This window comes from Hypanus sabinus, chromosome 28, assembly GCF_030144855.1.
Source record: "Hypanus sabinus isolate sHypSab1 chromosome 28, sHypSab1.hap1, whole genome shotgun sequence".
In the NCBI taxonomy this organism is placed as follows: Eukaryota; Metazoa; Chordata; class Chondrichthyes; order Myliobatiformes; family Dasyatidae; genus Hypanus; species Hypanus sabinus.
In genome coordinates, this window is record NC_082733.1 from 37972250 (window position 1) to 37992504 (window position 20255).

The 20255-nt window shown below is 43.7% G+C and overlaps 1 protein-coding gene across 2 annotated transcripts in view; it reads left to right on the top strand.

Moving 5' to 3' along the window:
- The window catches only part of anp32a (acidic (leucine-rich) nuclear phosphoprotein 32 family, member A), a 51194-nt gene that overhangs the window by 12232 nt on the left and 18707 nt on the right, over nt 1-20255 (top strand). For both annotated transcript variants that reach the window (XR_009508415.1, XM_059952964.1), the window contains exon 2: nt 17290-17439. Coding sequence is in view for 1 of the 2 variants with exons in the window: in XM_059952964.1 (XP_059808947.1) it covers nt 17290-17439 (150 nt within the window). In the remaining variant the exon portion in view is untranslated. The remainder of the gene's footprint in view (nt 1-17289; nt 17440-20255) is intronic.

A 20255-nucleotide genomic window follows, 5' to 3' on the forward strand; every position in this document is an offset into this window, starting at 1 on the left:
TCTGCCCGTGAGAAAGCAAAAGATATTTTCAGTAGCAGATGGTGAGCATAAAGATCATAAGACCTAGGAGCAGAATTAGGCCACGAGGGCTATCTATCGAATCAGAATCAGATTTAATATCACCAGCATATGTTGTGAAATTCAAATCTGCTCTGCCATTCAATCGTGACTGACTTATTATTGCCTCTCAACCCCATTTTCCTGACTTCTCCATGTAACCTTTGACACCCTTATTAATCAAGAGCATAACACCCTCTGCTTTAAGTTTACCCAATGACTTGGCCGCCACAGCCACCTGTGGCAATGAATTCTCTGGGAAAAGAAAAAGGATGTTCTTCTAGTGAGGCTGTGTTCCCTGATCCTAGACTCTCCGACTATTGGCAGACATCCTCTCCACATCCGCTCTTTTTCTTTCAGTGAATGAGGATGCTGGAATCTGAAAACAGATTGGACAGTATCAGTGGAGGAAGAGGTGAACAAAGGCTCTTGCACCTGATTTGACTGGTTCGATATCACAAAGATTGATAATCCAAAATCATCGATTTAAGAGTGGAGTGCTGTGGGCTGTAATGTTGCTGGTGAGAAGATGTGTTGGAATTTCTTGAGCTTCCATCTGGCTGAAGATAGAAGTTATTGAAGGATGGCAAATTAACAAGACGAGCCTCTGGAATCTTTTGTCACCTTTTCGTGGATTAAGCAGAAACGTTGTGCAGTGCCACCCAATTTCTTCATTGTAGTGGAGTTGCAAATGCACTTCTCTGAATTCAGTGAAGTACAGGTGTTGCTTCACTAGGGAGTGTGTTATGTTGAGGCTGGTGGAAAGGGGATGAAAAGGAAGGGGTTGTACTGGAGGGTGCTGTAGCTATTACCTACACATTCCCTGTGCCTAATAAAGTGGATCCCGCCATACTCCTAACCTCTTCCATTACCAAGGCATTTTTTGCCCACAAGACTGCAGCTCGCTGGATTTTTTTTGTGTATTTCGTGCCGTTCTATGCAAATTCCATAGAGACTGTTGTGCATGAAAATCCCAGATCAGCAGTTTCTGAGCTACTCAAACCACCCCATCTGGCACCAACAATCATTCCACGGTCAAAGTCACTCATTTCTTCCCCCCCCCCCCCCATTACTGACGTTTGGTCTGAACAACAACCGAACCTCTTGACCGTGTCTGCATGTTTTTATGCATTGAGTTGCTGCCACATAATTGGCTGATTAGATATTTGCATTAATGAGCAGTGTGCAAGTGTACCTAATTAAGTGGCCACGGTGGGTGTCTGTTAGCAATGATAAGAGCAAAGTGGAGGGAATGGTTGATTGGGAGTATTGAAAGTGAATGGGGGTGGAGGGTACCCAGAGATGGTTAATGCTAAATGCAGTTTAAAGAGAACAATTTAAATGATTTATTTCATTTGCATGAATTGCAGCTTGTATATTTAAAAAGATTCATCAAGTACATGATTTGTTTATTCCAATAAAGGTTTAGTGTTGAGTGACATAGATGTGGAATGAACGTCTCATAGAGTCAGACTAATAACTCAGATTGCTCGAAGGAGAGGGACGACTATCAAGTCAGGAAGGAATTTGGGAAATATACTGGTGTTTGATTATTCTGCAAGCAACCCAAACTGAGAGAGTGTAGACTGTAGGAAGGCTGTAATGTTGGAACAGTTTCGAGTTGGGTGAAAAAGTCAGATTTGGAACTGATGCTGTTGTCCGACGGAAGTTTGTGTGTCTATAAACGGTGACAATACTGAGTTACAATTTGAACAAAGTAGAAAGACCATCTATCAAAGGTGAAAGTGCTTTTTACTGCTTCAGAGGAAATATCCCGCTGGTGAAACAGGCAATGGTTTATCAGCAAGAGGGTGTCTTTAGCTTTTGTGGCCTAATCTACCACAATATTAGTTTCCCCGGACTTGCACCATCTCAGCAAAGGGCAGTTTCCTGAGAAGCCCCCTGTGACTTTGGGGGTTTGTTGAAGCAGGTGGTGTTTTTGTATAGCTGGATTCGAGTTTGATACAAATCAGACTTTTAGCTGGTGGCAGATGTCCCTTGTGAAACATTTGTCGATCCGTTTCCTGCTGGGTGTGAGCTCCGTCCCAGACAAACGCTGGAAGAAGTCGCAGGAAGAGCCTTCCGTTTACTGCTCTGTTTGCGACTTGGCGGAACAATATTTTGACTTAAAAGAGACATAAAAAGGTTAGCTGTTTGCCATATGAACTTTGAAACACAATGAGATGGGTTGCTTGCATCTATAGCCGACAGTGTGAGCATGCACTGGACCGACCTGCAAGTGTCGACTTAAATTTTTAGAACGTGGGAGGAAAGTCAAATATATTATTAGAGTGCCCACATGTCACCACATACAACCCTGAGATTCTTTTTCCTGTGGGCATAATTAGCAAATCTATAGAACAAAAACTGTAAACATGATTAGTGAGCAGCAAACTGCAAATGCAAATATAAATACATAGCAAAAAATATCGAAACAACAAGATAAAGAGTCCTTATAGTGAGTCCATTGGTTGTTGTTGAGGAGCCTGATGGTTGAGGGGTAGTAAGTGTTCTTGAACCTGGTGGTGTGAGTCCTAAGGCACATGTATGTTCTAGCTGAAGGCAACAATGAGAAAAGAGCATGATCTGGGAAACGAGTAAACAGGGGAAGCCCACATGATTGTGGGGAGAACATACAAACTCATTACAGACAGCAGTGGGAATTGAACTTTATTGCTAGCACTGTAAAGCGTTAAACTAACTCCTGTGCTACCCTGCTGTGTACTTTGTACTCTGTCCAGCCTTTCCTGCACCTTGACTTGTATGCTGCGTATTGGTCTATCTTTGGTTTGTAGATCCTTTCTTGCAACCCCAAGTGCCAGCTACTTCGTCTTTTATTTCACAATATTTTCGACCGAGAGTTAGTTGGCGGAGAACGCAGATCTGGAAATTGTTGAAGAAGTGATAGTACAACGGAAGCATTGGGCGCATCGCACATTAACTGTTTCCCTCGCTTACAGCAATGGGAGGATGTACTTGGAACCAGATTGGGGCGGCCACAGAGACATTGCACTTAGCTTAACGCACCAGCGAGTAGGGTTCAATTCCCGCTGTTGTCTGTGAGGAGTTTGTATGTTCTCCCCGTGACAGAGCGAGTTTCCTCCCAGTGTTCCGGCTTCCTTCTACACGAGTTAGGATTGGCACTTTGCGGGCCTGCTACGTTGGTGTTGGAAGCATAGTGACATTTGTGGGCTGCCCCCAGCACAGTCCTCCTATTGTGTTGGTCGTGGACACAACACATTGCGCTGTATGTTTGGAAGTATGTGTGACAAGTAAACCTAATCTGTTATTTTTTTTATGAAGCACCTGTGAAATTATGAATGCTTTGTGGTCATTTTATCATCTGGAGTATGAAAGTGTCCTCTATCTGAACTGATTAAATTAATATGGGCATAAAAGATTGATTGCTACACTTGGTATTGGGTTCTAAAAGTTAATTCAAAATAAATGGGAACTAGAGTGGCCTCCTTCAGTCTTGGGAATATTTTCTGCATTCAGCAGGATTGGAACTTTTTCAAGACATCTCCTTTTCTGTTCAATGCTCACATTAATTTCTGCTACGAAGAAATAAACCTTATCTCTGCTTTAAACATCCTCTCAGTGGTCACTTTATTAGGTACAGGAGTGAAATCTGGTGTGGTCTTCTGATGTCGCGCATCCATTTTAAGGTTCGACATGTGTATTCAGCAGTGCTCTTCTGCACACCACTGTTGTAATTTGAGTTGTTGTAATAGTTATTTGAGTTACTGTGCCCTTCCTGTAAGCTTGAACCAGTCTGGCTATACTCGCCTGACCTCTCTCATTTACAAGGCATTTTCACCCACAGAACTGCCACTCGCTGAATGTTCTTTGTTTTTCGCACCATTCTCTGTAAACAATTTCTTTTGTGCGTGAAAATCCCAGGAGATCAGCAGGTCCTGAGATACTCAAACCACCCCATCTGACACCAACAATCATTCCATGCTCATAAGTCACTTAGATCACATTTCTTCTCCATTCTAGCATTTGGTTTCAGCAAATGCATTGAGTTGCTGCAACAGAGAGATATGGCCCTTGTGGCTAAAGGGATCAGGGGGTATGGAGAGAAAGCAGGTACAGGGTTCTGAGTTGGATGATCAGCCATGATCATACTGAATGGCAGTGCAGACTCGAAGGGCCGAATGGCCTGCTCTGCAACTGTTTTCTATGTTTCTGTGTAACATGATTGGCTGACTAGATGGTTGCATTAACAAGCAGATGTATAGGTATATCTGATAAAGTGGTCACTGAGTGTACCTTCAAGGATTCGGCCTCCACAGCGTTCTGAAATGAGTTCCAAAGAGCATCTGTGAGAAGGAATTCTCGCCGTTACTGGTGATGCTCCCCTTAAGGAACCATGGCCTCTGGTTCTAGACTCGTGCTTACAGGGAAGCATTGTCCTAGGATTTACTCTGTCAGGCCTAGTTTCACTGCAGTCCTCAACCAAGCTGAGGCCAGTGAGTTGGATCTTCTGTAGCCCTGCACCCTGCCTGTGATACCACTGGTATTTATGGCAGCAACGGAAGTCCTTCATCTCTGGTGGTGTTCAGGGCTTCCTTCATCAAGTCAGTAGCTTCCTCTCTGTTTTCACTACAATCAGTCGTGCAAGTCCCAGGTGGAGACTCAAGATTACCATTGCGTTCAGACGTAGGTTTCCTGATTGCTGTTTCTGTAAAAAATTTAGTTTTACCGGTCAAAGTTGTTGTCCCTGAGCTGAACCCCTGCAACTGGAGGACTGGTGTCCCACTCTTGGTCTGTCCTCTACCCTTTGACCTGTTTGGCATGGGTGACCCCTACAAAGAGCCAAAGCGTAAAGCCCTGACTCCAGCCAGCATAGCTCTCTATACGCAAGTCTCCATACCACGACAAGGTTGTGGTCCTCTTGGAGGGCAGGTAACTTGTAGGGCAGAAGCAGTTTGCCCACAGATTGGGGATCACTGGTTGATAAACAATTGGATGTTTAAGCAGAGAGATATTTTCCCTGAAGTAGAGAAAGTCTTATCATCCTCATACGTAGTTATTCTGCCCAAATCCCAAAGATCTTGTGTCCTCCCTAATTGTTTCCGGCTAGTTTGGAGTGGACTGTAATGGTGGTCTGGAGTTACATGTAGGCTGGACTGGGTAAGGAACAAAGTGAGCAACACACAAAAAATGCTGGAAGAACTCGACAATTCAGGTGCATCATCCTGCCGTAGAGGAGGCCTTGGACCAGGGGTTCCCTACCTTTTTTTTTAAATGCTGTGGACCCCAGGTTGGGAACATCTGCTTTAGACAGAATGGGAAGTTGAATTGTGTTTATGCAGGAACAAAGTGGATTTCTTTTTGTTCACAACAATCAGGTAGTTTTACTGACAACTTTATGCAATTACATTTAATTCCTGTCTCCATGAGAGGACTTAAAGTTGCATCTAGTTTAATAGGCCGAACATTGCTTTGGACCTGTGTTCATCTGACTGAGGTGGCAGCTCAACGCTGGTTTTCTCCCTTTGAGAGGACATGCATTTCCTGACCCGCAGAGCATGTCCTCCTGTTTTCACTCTAACTGGTCTGATTCACTCAGTGACCTGATAAACATGCTTACAACTTTACCCTGTACTCATCCTTGTTTTGCCGCATCAAAGATGTCCCCTGTCCTCCCTGCAGCTTAACACGCTTCAGTTCTCGTTCTGAGCTCCACCTGAACGTTGGCTCATCTCTGCCCTTGTGGTTTGTTAACTCACGATAACTTACAGGGTAGTGGTATAGTCTTGGCTAGAATATCCTGTACCCTGCTGGAGAGAAGTGTGAATCCTGTGGTGTTGGTCCTACTTCAGGTGCTGACTACCCTACTGAGTATTTCGGGTTGGGTGAGGAAGTCTCTCAGTTACTGTATTAGTGTACAACCTCAGGGGAGCACATAAATGGTAGCAGTGCTATTGATGTGTCAGAATGTTGTAGAAGAGTGCTGAAAGCATTGTCTTAGAATGAAAAGTATTTTTATTATGAATAAATTTTATTTTGAGATATAAAAAAGTTCTTTATGCCACCATGCTTTATAGATTTGCCAAGCTATCTCAACTTCTCCCTTTTGCACATCTTGCTACTCCTTTCTCTTATGTGCCTAACTAAATAAAATGAGCAATGTGCCAAGCTTTATTCTGGAAAAGTCCTCATTGAAAAGGATGGGTTAGAAGAGCTCAGGCTTCTAGTGTGTGTGGATGGCTTGGCTAATGCCAGCGTAGATTTGTTTCTGGCTCCATGATTCATTAACCCTTGATAACTTGTGGGGTAATTGTATACTCTTGGCTAGGATATTCTATCCTGCAGGAGAGAAAAATGGAAAGTTGGATTGTGAATTGTGTGACATAGAAAATTTTAGTTTCCCTTCCAAGTTAGGGACACAGGTATGGATTACTATGAATGTTCCTTGGTATTGTAGCTGTGGGTTAGTACAGGATAGAAAGATGATCCTTTAGAACAGAGACGAGGAGGAATTTCTTTAGCCAGAGGGTGGTGAATCTGTGGAATTCATTACCACATATGGCTGTGGAGGCCACGTCATGGGGTATATTTAAAATGGAGGTTGAAAGGTTCTTGATTAGTATCAAAAGTTATGGAAAGAAGGCAGGAGAATGTGTGTGTGTGTGTGTGTGTGTGTATGTGTGTGTATATATATATATATATATATATATATATACACACACACACACACACACGTTCACCTCTGTGCGACAGGAGAACACAATGGTCTTTTTATTATTTTGTTCATATATACATTGATAAATTATATTATTCTGTTCTTTAATAGTTATATCTGCACACTGCTAAGTGCTTTTAAATGTTGCTGCTGTAATGAAGGAACTTCCCACTCGGGATCAATAAAGTACTTGGTTTTTTTTATTGTTATTAAATCAGCTATGATTAAATGGTGGAACAGACTCGATAGGCTGAATGGCCTAATTCTGCTTTTGTGTCTTGTGTAATAATGTTCCTTAATGGATATTGTGGTTGTGGGCTAACTGTGGATATTGGTGACTTGAATGGCATTGTCGGTTAATATTGCAGTTTCTGGCGAGGAACGTAGATGATTAGGAGGAGATTTGATAGAGGTATACAAAGTTACGAGGGGTATAGGGTAAATGCAAGCAGGCCTTTTCCACTGAAGTTGGGTGGGATTACAGGAAGAGGTCATAGGTTAAGGGTGAAAGTTGAAAAGTTTAAACATGAGGGGAAACTTCTTCACTCAGAGGGTCATGAGAGTGTGGAATGAGCTGCCAGTGCAAGTGGTGCATACAAGTTCGATTTTCAACGTTTGAGAAGTTTGGTCAGGTACATCAATGGTAGGGGTATGGAGGGCAGTGGTCCTGGTGCAGATAGATGGGAGTAGGCATATTAAGTGGCTTGGCATAGGCAGAAAGACCTGTTTCTGTATTGTACTTTTCTATAACTCTGGCAAAAATGTGAGGAATGTCATCTTCTCTATCTTCAGAGATCCTTTCTCCCCAACATTTGGAAGTGTTTATGGTTGTGTCTTTCTGGGGCAAAGCTTGTCCAGGTATGGGTTGGCACTAATTTAGGGCTGTGTAATTGCCCAAGTGGAAAGTGGATATGAACAGTGGTATTTTCATGGATTTGAAACTCCATAAAGGCGGGGGGGGGGGGGGGTGGTGCGGTGTATGGAGACAAGCACACATGGTTTGTGATCCTACCACAGGAGACTGGGCTCGTACTGTTAGTGCAGTACTGTACTTTGAGAGATGAAAAGGAGAGTGGGTTTTCTCCCTGTGATCACAGTGTTTCCTCACAGATTCCAAAGGTGTAGGGTTTGATAATTAGTCACATGGGTATAGTTGGGCAGCGCAAGCTTGTTAGGCCAGAATGGCTTGTTACCATGCTGTAATCTGTAAATAAATACTCTATCTACAGCAGTGACTATACTCCTTAATTGCATATGAAGTGATTTGGGATTTGTAGAAAGCATACTCTTAGGGGAAGAAGGAACCTTGGTGTTTGAGGTTCTCTCTGCAGCAGGTCTGGGGAACTTGGTCCCTCTTCCTAACCTGGCATTGAAATTGTTCCTCTTACGGGATCTGAATTTGATATGGTTGTAGTGGAGGGGTGATTTACAAGGTGTTGAACCTCCAGAAATGGCCAGTATCCCTGCTTGTTCAAGAGGTGTGTCGGAAGCTTCAGTCTGAAATCATCAGACAATTTTGGGCTGTGTACGCAGAAACAGTTAGGACTTCCTGTAAGAATTTCAGATGGGTGTAAATCATCTGACAGTGATGCCACATGGTGACCCTTTCTGTGCATCTTTTAAAGATAACCCAGCAGGGAAGTGTTTGTGCAGAACTGCAATAAAAATGGGTTGTATTCAGTGAGTTTATTTGATTTTTGAAAGTATTTCATAGAACCTTAACATCACCAACCTATTTAGTCAGTGCTAAAATATTCTGCCTGTACCTCGTCCATAGTTCACCACACCCCTCCTAGCCATGTACCAATAAACTTCTCTTAAAAGTTGAACTCAAACCTGCATCCACCACTTCCACTGGTAGCTTGTTCTACCCTCTTGAGTGGAAAAAGTTCCCCCCTCAAGTTCTCCTTAAATATTTCACCTTTCACCGTTAACCCCTGACCCCTAGATCCAGTCTCACCTAACCTCAGTGGTGGGGGGGGGGGGTGCGGGGGTAAAGGCTTGCATTTATCATGTCTATACCCTCACTTTGTATACCCCTATTAAATTTCCCCTCATTCTTCTGCTCTCCCGGGAATAGAGTCCTAATCTATTTGTTTTTGGGCTGATGTACTATAAATGTCACATTCTGCACCATGTGATATTTGAGGCAACCTGAGATTGAATTTTCATTGGCTTATTTTCATTGGCTTCAATGCAAGTTTCTCTTGCGGTGTGGTACATCCCCAGAGCTGCATTTTCTCAAAGAGAACCTTTAAGGCAGGAATACCCAACCATTTCTAATGCAGTTAAACAAGGGGTCTGTGGACCCTAGGTTCGGGAACCCCTGCTTTAAGGATTTCAAGCCCAGCTGTTCACGGTTGTGATACCGACTGCAAAGATCTTGAGTGAAGGCTTTTAAACTGACCCGTTGCTTGATAACAGGGTCCCTCTGAGGGTTTGAACTGACTGCTGTATTGGCCTCCAGAGTGGCAAGTGAGCTTTTTATGGGCCCCTCAACTCATGTCATCTTGGTTATATGTCTGGCTCTGTTGAAGACTCGATGCTTGTGTTTATTTGAAATGCTCTAGCTAGAATATTCAGCACCCGTCGCCCGGTGTCCTTTTCCAAACTACTCAGTCTTAACAAATCTCAATAGGATCAATGAAATGATTTCAGAAAAGCAAATGCTTTTTGAACATGGGAATGGTTTTGTATGAGTTTCTATCAAAGAAAATTAGCACTAAGCTATTCAAATGGCAGATAGTTTAGATAGGTATGGTCTTTAAAAGGACAAGAGATGGTGAGGCTCGAGGAAGATGTTCTCAGATGCCACTGGTGACTTGACTTCTTCAGCCCGTTACATCTACCGGGGCGTAGGCTGCCGACAACAACTCACCAGATTCCTCTGTCGGTGATTTCTGCTTTCACCACATGACTTGTACGTCCTCTAGGCAACGATCCTTCCTCTTCCGGGAATGAGGTCTTTGGGTCTTCTGTTGGCATTTATGCCAGCCCTATGCCCGACCCTCTTCCTTTCTCAGACGGGCTTGGGGCTGTCCGTGGTGAAGTTATTAGGTGACCAGCAGTAGCCGAGGAACGTTGAATGGGGATGACAGATTAATGTGTTTCAGATGTGCACAAAAAGAGATGGGCATTAAAGTATGGTAAGTTTTTGCAGACTGACGTGAAGCAACACATTACCGGGATCTATTCTGGGCCCAACCTATTGGTGCAATTACAAAGAAGGGACAACAGTGGCTATATTTCATTAGGAGTTTGAGGAGATTTGGTGTTGGTAAAGGCACTCTCAGATTTCTGCAGGTGTACTCTGGAGAGCATTCTAACTGGTTTCATCGCTGCCTGATACAGAGGGGCCACTGCACTGGATCAGAAAAAGCTGCAGAAAGTTGTAAACTCAGCCAGCCCCATCATGGGCACTCGCCTCCCCAGCATCGAGGATACCTTCAAAAGGCCATGCCTGAAAAAGCTTGTGTGGGCGCCCATTAGCTAGGATGTGCCCTTGTCTTGTTGCTACCATCAAGGAGAAGCCCTGAAGACACACATTGAATATTTTAGGAGCAATTTATTCCCCTCCTCCATCTGATTTCTGCATGGGTAGTGATCCCAGGAACACAGCCTCAGTATTTTTCCCTTACTTTCTACACTACTTATATACTTTATAGTTTTTATTGTTATGAATTGCAATGTACTGCTGCCACAAAACACCAAATTTCGCATGATACTAAACCGGATTCTAAAAATACTCTGCACAAAACCACATCAGCTTCTGCTAGTGCCTTTGCCCGCACCTGCTTAATTCCAGACCAATTTTGGCATTGCGCGCTGTAGCTTATCTGTAATATTGCACACCTGCCCTCAGCATAGTTTGTGATGCACGCACTTGATTTTATTATTTTACAGACAACCTTTAAAGCTTTATTGCCTTCCCTCCCGTGCAGCACCACGCATCCGTGAAGTGCTGTTTCCTCCCGAATGCTCTCCCATTTCCTCAGGATCTCCTCCTGCCATTTGGATTCGGGCAAGGACGCTAAACCGCTTCTTGTCCTTATAGCAACAGGTTCCACGTTCACTCCCTGAAACCCTCCTTTCATTCACAGACCACCCCAGGAAAAAAAAAGAGGAGTTTTTTGAGCCCAAGTCTCTCCATAATTCATTTTATTTCCCACCACTGTCTGTAAGGAGTTTCTGTGTTCTCCCCATGACTCTGGAAGTTTCTTCTCATAGTCTGAAGTCTTTGGTCATTGTAAATTGTCTCACGATTAGTTTGGGATTAAATTGGTGACACGGCTTGATGGGCCTATTCCATGCTGTGTCTCAATCCATATATTAAAAAAGTACTTAATTCTTCAGCTGCTCTTTGTGTGCTCTCTACCCCTTCTCTTTCCCCCTGGCCCACCTTCTGTGCTGTACACAATGCAGAGTCCTCCCTCCCCTTTCTTTCTTATGTACAAGTCAGGGGTGATGTTGTAGTGTAGTTGTATTGGGTAGTGGAGTAACGTAACATCAGCCATCACATTTATTGCTTTGTACACATGGAAGCTTTAGAGAGGGTGCAGAGGAGATTTGCCAGGGCGCTACCAGAATTGGAGAGCGTGTTTTGTAAGGATTGGTTTCATCGAACCAGAGCTCTCCTCTTTGGAGGATGAGAGGTGCACAAGATAAAGGCATCGATCGAGTAGATAGCCAGAGACCCTTCTTCCAGAGCAGAAATAGCTAATATGAGGGGGCATAATTTTAATGGTGATGTGAAGGGGATGTCAAAGGTAATTTTTTTTGTTTAACAGTGATGGGTGCATGGAACGCCCTGCCAGGGCTGGTGGTAGAGGCTCATCATTAAGAAACTCTTATAGGCACATGGATGAATGAGAAACAGGACTGTGTAGGAGGAAAAGTTTGGATTGATTTTAGAGTAGTTTATAAGGTTGGCATAACGTTGTGGGCCAAAGGGCCCGTACAGTTTTGTGTTTGGAAGTGAGGTGCAGGTACAGTGGGAAAACTGGGCGGCAGCATCACAGGCTCAGGTGGCGACAAGACAAGAACGTAAACTTGAGTAGTAGTGGGTGGTGGAGGCGAGCAATGTTTTACACAGTCAGAAACAAGTCTGTGGTAACGTAAGCAGAGGTCCATAAGATATAGGAGCAGAAGTGGGCTGTTCGGCCCATCGTGTTTGCTCTACCATTCAGTCATGGGCTGATCCAATTCTTCCAGCCATTCCCACTCCCTTGCCTTCTCCCCATACCTTCTGATGTCATGGCTAATCAAGAATCGATCTATCTCTGCCTTAAATACACCCAATGACTTGGCTTTCACAGCCACTCATGGCAACAAATTCCACAGATTTACCACCCTCTGACTAAAGTATTTTCTCTGCATCTCTGTTCTAAATCCTGAAGTTGTGCCCTCTTGTCCTAGACTCCCCTACCATGGGAAATAACTTTGCAACGGTCTGTTGTTGAGGGAGGATTAGATTGGTGTAAAAAGCTGATGGTTATAGGGAAGTAGTAGTTCCTGAACCTGATAGTGATGCACTTCAGGCGTCTGTACCTTTTGGCCCATTGTGTCCATGCCAGACATTGTGTAACCATGTGCGCTAATCCCATTTTCCAAGTACTTGTTCTGTGGGTGTCACCGTGTTGCAAGAAAGCAGGTTCATGGGTTTGGTTAGCGAGACAGAAGATGCTGATTATTTATTTACAGACAAACAGTAAAACATTTAACCAACATCTAAACCACCCTAAGTTCAACAAACAGATAACCTAGCTAAGAGTGTGCGTGGACTCCCCGATACCTGCAGCATACTTTCCCAATGGTTCTTCAGTATTAGTGACAACCTCTGCCTGAAGCGGGCCCTGGGTATGACAGGGAAGAGGCAGAGCCTCCGGCACATGCTATTCTTCTACCCCCCCCGCCTGAAGTCGGACACCGACAACCAGTGGGAAAGAGCTGCTGCCCTTCAGATGTGTCGTTCGATGACTGGAATGATAAAAGCAGCTTTAAACCGACAAGTAAACTACACTCTCCCACCTGCCTGCCTGACACTAGTACACCAACATTCTTAAATATTGAGAGTCACCCACTTGTGCATTGTGTTCCAGACTCCAACTACTATCTGGTTTAAAAAATAATTCCTTCCTCCACCTCATCCTCAACCAATCTTCTTTGTTTTGTTTTGACATCTCGCTATGCCCCCTCACAACTTTGTATACTTCTATCAGGTGCCCCAACCTCCTCCGCTCTAAGGTAAACAAACCCAGTCTCTCTTCTTACCTGAAACCCTCCATCCCAAGCAACATCCTGGTGGATTTTTTCTGCACCCTTTTCAGTGCAGTTGCCTGGTTCCTGTAGGAACCACATCTGCCCACAGCTGTTGCCGAGACAGTGTTAGGTAATAGAATGCTTTGTCCTGGATAAGCATTAAAGATCCCTGTCTTTTGAGACCGGGGCTGTTCTCCCTGTGGCCCTTCCCAGAATCACCAAGTGTTAATCTGGTAAAAGGTCTTTCCAACAAGAGTCTCCCATTCAGATCTGTTTCTCGTTGGTGCTGCACAGTTCTGGGACATCCTGAATTCGGTGAATTATAACGTTGGATTGAACTTGTAGCGCAAGTTCTGAACCAGTTACTTCTGCGTCTGTTATCTGTTGTACCCAACAGTGTTCAATCCCAAGGGCAGGCTCTGCCTTTACTTCACGTCCCATCAAGCGAATCATCAGTCTCTTTAACTGTGTAAGTTAAGTTACTGATCTTTTACTGACATTTTCTAAGTGGTTGGATTGTGCTTATTGATGAACTGGATTTTGGAGTAATGTAATGTTCATGGATTTTGGTGCCATTTTTTGTGGCTGTTTTCGATGTGAATTGGGATTCCAACACTGCACACCTCCGTAGTGTTGTAGTTAGTGCAACAGTATTACAGCTCGGGGTGTCCTGAAGTTTGGAGTTCAATTCTGGCACCATCTATAAGGAGCCTGTATGCCCCTCCCGCGGGATGCATGGCTTTCCCCAGATGCTTGTTTTCCTCCCACGGTCCAAAGCTGTACCGGGTAGATTAATTGGTTATTGTAAGTTGTCAGTGATTTGTGTCAGGGTTCATCAGGGCTGTGGGGTTGCTGGGATGACATGGCTTGAAGGTTCTTCATGCTGTGGTGCTGGAAAAAAATAAAATAAAATCCCAATATGTACATGGGGACACTGGAGAACCCAGAGGAAGCGCATGCAGTCACGTAGGCAGCGGTGAGAGTTGAATCCCTGATCGCTGATGCTGTAAAGTGGATGTTAGACAGTGACCAGAGAGCTAAATGCCATCACTTAAAATGGATTCCTGGCCCTGGTTGTGTTGGATTAAGGTATAAAGCTCTTTATTTTTCTTTTATTTAGTTAGCTTTCCTATTGTAGCTTATAATTTTCATTTAACTCACCTATATGTGCATAATTGTTCAGTAATTTTTAAAAGCGATTGTTGTATAGTGGATTGTTTTTTTCCGAGAAGTTTCTCTGCAGCCTGCTGTGTCCCTGAACCTTGTTGTTTCATAGGTTACCCCTTATCAATGTCCTTCATCAGTCTTTTCTGCACTAGTTTTTGTTTAAAATAACCACAGTTTCTTTGTTCATTCCTATAACATCTAATAAATAGCCACAACCTACATGCCTCATCCTTGAGTTCTAAAGAACTCTTGACTGCAACATCACCAGGATCCAACAATAAGCAAGAGAAGATCTGCAGATGCTGGAAATCAGAGTAACACACACAAAATGCTGGAGGAACTCCGCAGGCCGGGCAGCGTCTTCGGAAAAGAGTACAGTTGACATTTCAGGCCGAAACCCTTTGGCAGGAACGGTTGTCACTTTACCTAGCGTCAATTCTAAAAGACTTGGGCTGTTCAGGCACTTAGTTGGAACATGGTTGCTTCCCCCACCCAGCCCACCTTGGGTAGGAATAGTGTTGCCCTTCCCCTCCCCCAGTATCAGAACGAACTCCAGGACCGAGATGTTGGAACTATAACACGTCAGCTCGAGGCCATATGGCCATTTGTTGAGTGTGTGCAGGGGGGAGGGGGTACGGTTCTTGTTGGGTTGAAGAGTTTTTAATTTTTGATTCTGCCCCTTGGTGATTACTTCATCAATCCAGTCTCTCATCTACCCATTTCAATGAAGGCTGGGCTCTCAATTCATCCACTTTTTCTATTTAATGGCTGCTTGCACTGCTATATACTCTGGCCCTGGACAAGAGCAAACTGGAAGCTTTCTTGCTGATTAGTGGGACCAGCATAGGTAGTTAACTTGGGTCAGCACAAACTGGTTGGGCCGAAGGGCCTGCTTCAGTGCTGTATAGCCCCATGACTCGATGACACTCGTGTCTTTCCAATTAAATATTTGTTACTGGTAAGTGATTTTGGAGATTCCTTTATCTGCCGATCAATGAGCATTCTTGTACTTGAAACAATGAGCATCCAATTGATCCTGGAGTGGAAGTTATTGAACACTGTTCATTTGCAAACAAAGCGATGTGTCTTGTCCTAGCACTTGTTCAAGCAGGACAGTATAATTTTAATTTTATCTAGAGATGCGGTGGTAACAGGCCCTTCTAGCCCGCTGAGCCCGCACTGCCCATTTAAACCCACGCATCTGATTAACCTATTAGCCCGTATGTCCTTGGACTGTGGGAGGAAACCGGAGCACCCTGAGGAAACCTACATGGTCACTGGGTGAACATACAAACTCCTTTACAGGCAGTGGCAAGAATTGAACCCGGGTTGCTGGTTCTGCAAAGCATTGTGCCTAACCACTATGCAACCGTGCCAAGCTGTCTGTTTCTGCATAGGAAGCTCCCACTGATGGCACCGGTAACATTGATTGACGTCAGGATATCTGGGGAAGCACACTCCCCTAGGACTTTTATTTTGGTGTTCAATGGTTTCATTCTTCAGTGGGTATAAATCTGAACACTCACATCGTGATTTTCTTCCCCAGAACTTTACAAATAAAAGCTTGAAATCCAGAATTTAAAAAAAGCATAAGTTGTTTGAAATGGTTTTCCAAAGTCTCTGTTTCTTTCTGTCTGCACGGTGCCTGACCTGCTGTGAATTTCAAGCTTTTTCTGTTTTTGGGTTCAGGCTGGTCAGGAGTGAGCCTCTGGTCTTGTGTGACACTGGGCCTCACCTGCTACTTGTAGGACTTGTAGTAGTTTTGATTCTAGCCCTGAGTTACTTTCAGCTAAACATGTAATGCCTGACAGTAACGCATCGAGAGAATTTTTATTTTGAGATCCAGGCCCGGTGTGGCCCGTGCCACCCGGTTACCTATGTGACCAATTAACTTACTGACCTGTACGCTTTGGAATGTGGGAGGAAACCTGAGCACCTGGAGGAAACCATGCCGCCCCAAAGCTCTGATAATATGATACCTGTCAGGTTCATATTGCTCCTTCAGATTCAGGGAGGTCATCTCCCTCTTCCACATCTTCACTTTGCTTTTAATTCCAGTTGCCTAGCCTCTTGCCTTATGGCAGTCTTTGTTCATTTGTTACGTGCTGTGTCGTATGACGTGGGCAATCATGGTCTTATCCATGACCGTGATCGTTCTTTCCAAATTTTTCTACGGAAGTAGTTTACCCTTGCCATTTGTGAGCAGCATCTGTACGGGACGTGTGATCCTAGCCATTATCAATACTGTTCAGAAATTGCCTGGCGTTAGTGGTCGCGTAACCAGGACTTGTGATATGCACCAACTAACTGCTTATTTGACCATCTCATGGTTTCACTTGACCTAGGGCGGGGGGCTAAGCAGGTGCTACACCTTGCCCAAGAGTGACCTGCCGTCTGGCAGAGGGAAGGAGCACCTTACACCTCCTTTGGTAGAGGTATATCCCCACCCCCAATTTAATAGATTTAAAAAGAACTATTTGAGAAGTATGTGGTCGAATCTGTATTAGCTGGTGGTAATGTATGTTACTTGTGTTCGGATACAACTTTGGTGACCAAAAGACAGGAGCAGAATAGGGTCATTTGGACCATTGAGTTTGCTCCACCTTGGCTGATGTCTCATCCCTCTCAACCCGATCCTCTTGCCTTCTCCCCGTAACCTTGAATGTCATTTCTAACTAAGAACCTGCCACTGTCGGCTTTAAATTTACCCAACGACTTGGCCTCCACAGGCGTCTGTGGCAGTGAATTCCACAGATGCACCATTGTCTGGCTGAAGAATGATCGAAGCTGGCTTCAAGGTGCAATACATTCCTAATTGGTCTGTCTCTTATGTATTAGGTCATGGTTAAATTGCCTTTCAGATTAAATCTTAACAATTAATTGCAGCACAAGGATAGAAGTATACCATTATTGTAATCTCTTTATGTATCTGAGGGATTAAAGGAGATCTGTAAAAGTATGGTACCTGGTCTCTTGAGTTCTGTGATATGTGAAGATAAAGTCGCCACGGGGAACACTTAGGCTCTCTTCCCCTGCTTCTCGTGCTGTTCTGCATTGACAGCTACACCTGGGAGCTGTTCCAGTTACGTTTGCCTCCTGTTTTGTCTCCCCAGGTGAAAGAACTTGTTCTCGACAACTGTCGTTCACATGAAGGCAAAATCGAGGGCCTGTCAGATGAGTTTGAAGAATTGGAATTCCTTAGCACGATCAACGTAGGATTATTGTCAGTTGTGAACCTACCAAAGTTAAATAAACTAAAGAAGGTGAGTAAAGGTTTGCTGGCTGCTTGTAGCACCTATGATTTGCATCTTTGTCAATGTAGCTGGAGTCAAAATAATTCTCCCATTTCCAGGGGATGTGGATGTGATAATCATTACGGAACCAAGTTTGAAACAACAGCAGCCACTTTGAATTGCAGTTTAGAAGTAGTCATAGAGGTCTACAGTATATACATAGGCCATTTATCCCAATCTAGTCCCGTTGACTCAAAACTGGACCATAACCCTTCAATGTACTTCTCCAAATTTCTCTTCAACGGTGAAATTAAACCTGTATCCATCACTTCCTCTCTGAGCAAATCTCCTTATAGATTTCCATTAGACCACAACACCGAGCTTATTTCACAACCTGTAGACTCACTTTCAAAGACTTGATGGCCCCTGCCTCTGATTTTGTTTACCTGTTCTTTGTGTGTATTTGTCGTCGTTTGTCAGTCTGTGTAGTTTTCCATCGACTCTATTGTATTTCTTTGTTGTAATTTTAATGCCGGTAAGGAAATAAATGTCATGGTGACATATACATATGTAGTGTGATGAATTTACTTTGAACTTTGAGCTGTTCCTATAGAACTTCCACTCGGTGCATTAAGTGCCCTCTGTGTGCAGACCTCAACGTCTTAGGTTTTGATTCCATCTCTGACCATATGTAAAGAAATAAGTAATGGTGCTCATTTATCGAATTGCATTGTCTTAATGTGACAAACAATCTACTTGGAGGATCAGCGGGTCAGACTGTGGAGTTTTGCCCCCTCGCACAAATGTTGCCCGACTTGCTGAGGTCCTTCAGGAGATTAGTGGGTTTTTTTGTGCTTCATGCTCCCCCACCCCCCCCCCCCCCAAAACCTCTGGTTTCGAGTGTCCATATAGTTGTGATGGTGTAAAATAGGAGCGGAATTAGGCCATTTGGCCCATCAATTCTGGTCCACCATTCATAGTTGAGTTATTATCCCTCTGAACCCCATTCTCTTGTCTTCTCCCCATAACCCTTGAAGTTTTACTAATCAAGAACCAATCAACCTCCACTTCACATATACCCAATGACCATAGCCAGCTGCAGCAATGAGTTCCACAAATTCATCACCCTGTGGCTATAGAAATGTCTCTTTGTTCTCAAGGATGTCATGTAGTCATAGAAATGAACAGCTCAGAAACAGGCCACTTGGCCCATCTAGCCAGAGCCCAACCATTTAAACTGCCTACTCAGTCAACCTGCACCGGGGCCATAGCTTTCTATACCCTGCCACTGATGGACCTGTGCATTTGTCCCTACATTCTGAGTCCAATTCCTCTGGGCCTAGATTCCCTCACTGCTGGAAACATTCTCTCCACACCCACTCTATCTATGCTTCTCAGTATTTGGTGGGATTCAATGAGGTTTCCCTTGTCCGTTCTTCTAAACTCCAGCAAGTGCAGTCCCAAAGCCATTAAATGCTCTTCAAGCATGTGGGAGGCACATGGTGTGTCTAGTTCATATTGTTTCTGTGTCAGTGAATTAACATCTGTGCCCCTCAGTTATTTTTCACGAGGTAGAAAGTGTCCACTTTATTTTACGTTATCTCAAAATTCAGTGAGTTTATTCATCATGGGCACTAGCCTCTATAGTATCCAGGACATCTTCCAAATATCTCAAAAATGAGTCATCCATCATTAAGGACCCCCATCGCTACTATCTGGCTCTCATTGCTACTATCAGAAAGTAGGTATAGAAGCCTGAAGGCACACACTCCATGATTCAGGAACAGCTTCTTGCCCTCTGCCATCTGATTTCTGAATGGACTTTGAAGCCATGAACATTACCTCACGTTTTTTAAATTTTTCTTTTGCATCACTTAAGTTAACCATTAAAATATATATATTTACTGTAATTCAAATTTTCTTCTCTACATTATCATGCGTTGTACCATTGCTGCAAAGTTAACAGATCTCACGACATTTGCCAGTGGTTCTGAAATTGAAAGTGCTCTATTTCCAGAGGTTGCACAGACATCCATTATTTTCTCTGCAACATCTGAGGCCGAGGGAAAACCTGATAGCGCAGTCTCAAAGATTACAAGAGGCATAGATGGACAGTCAGAAGCTTTCTCCCCCGGGGCAGAAGTGTTGAATACTAAAGGAGAAAATTTCAAACTGAAAGTTGTAAGACTTAAAAGGGGAATTGTGATGCAAGTTTTTTTTTGCTCTTTTTTTTAATATATAGAGTATGTGCCAGGGTTGGCTGGTGGATGCAGATTGAATAAAAGCTTTCAAGCGGCTTTTAGTCACATGAATATACAGAGAATGAGATATGGATCATGCACAGACAGAAGCGATTAAGTTTAGTTTGGCACAAGGACTGTGGGTTGTTACTGTGTTGTACTGCTCTATATTCCCTGAAGAAAATCCTTCAACATTCCATCCAAATATGATGACACACTTCAGACCATCTCTATTCCTCGGAATATGTAACTGAACTTCAAAACTCCTCGAGCCAAGATATCCGTATAGTGCCCAGCTGAATTGGAAACTCACTTGAAGTATCCGCAGTCAGCACCAGGTCTTCAATCCCAACCGCTCACAGACACTAGAATAAATTATTTTGATAGATAAACATTTATAATCTGGGTTTAGTGTGTGGTACAGTGAGCAATGGATTCAATTTTCCCATAAAATTTTAACAAAAGCTTTGTTAAACATCAAAACACATGACAACCACTGGATCATAGAGATGGGTTTTAGGGGGAAGTAAGGTGCAGAAGGAATTCCAAAGCTTGGCAGTTGAGAGCTGACAGGGGAGTGATTGTGTACAATCGAAGTGCTCAAGA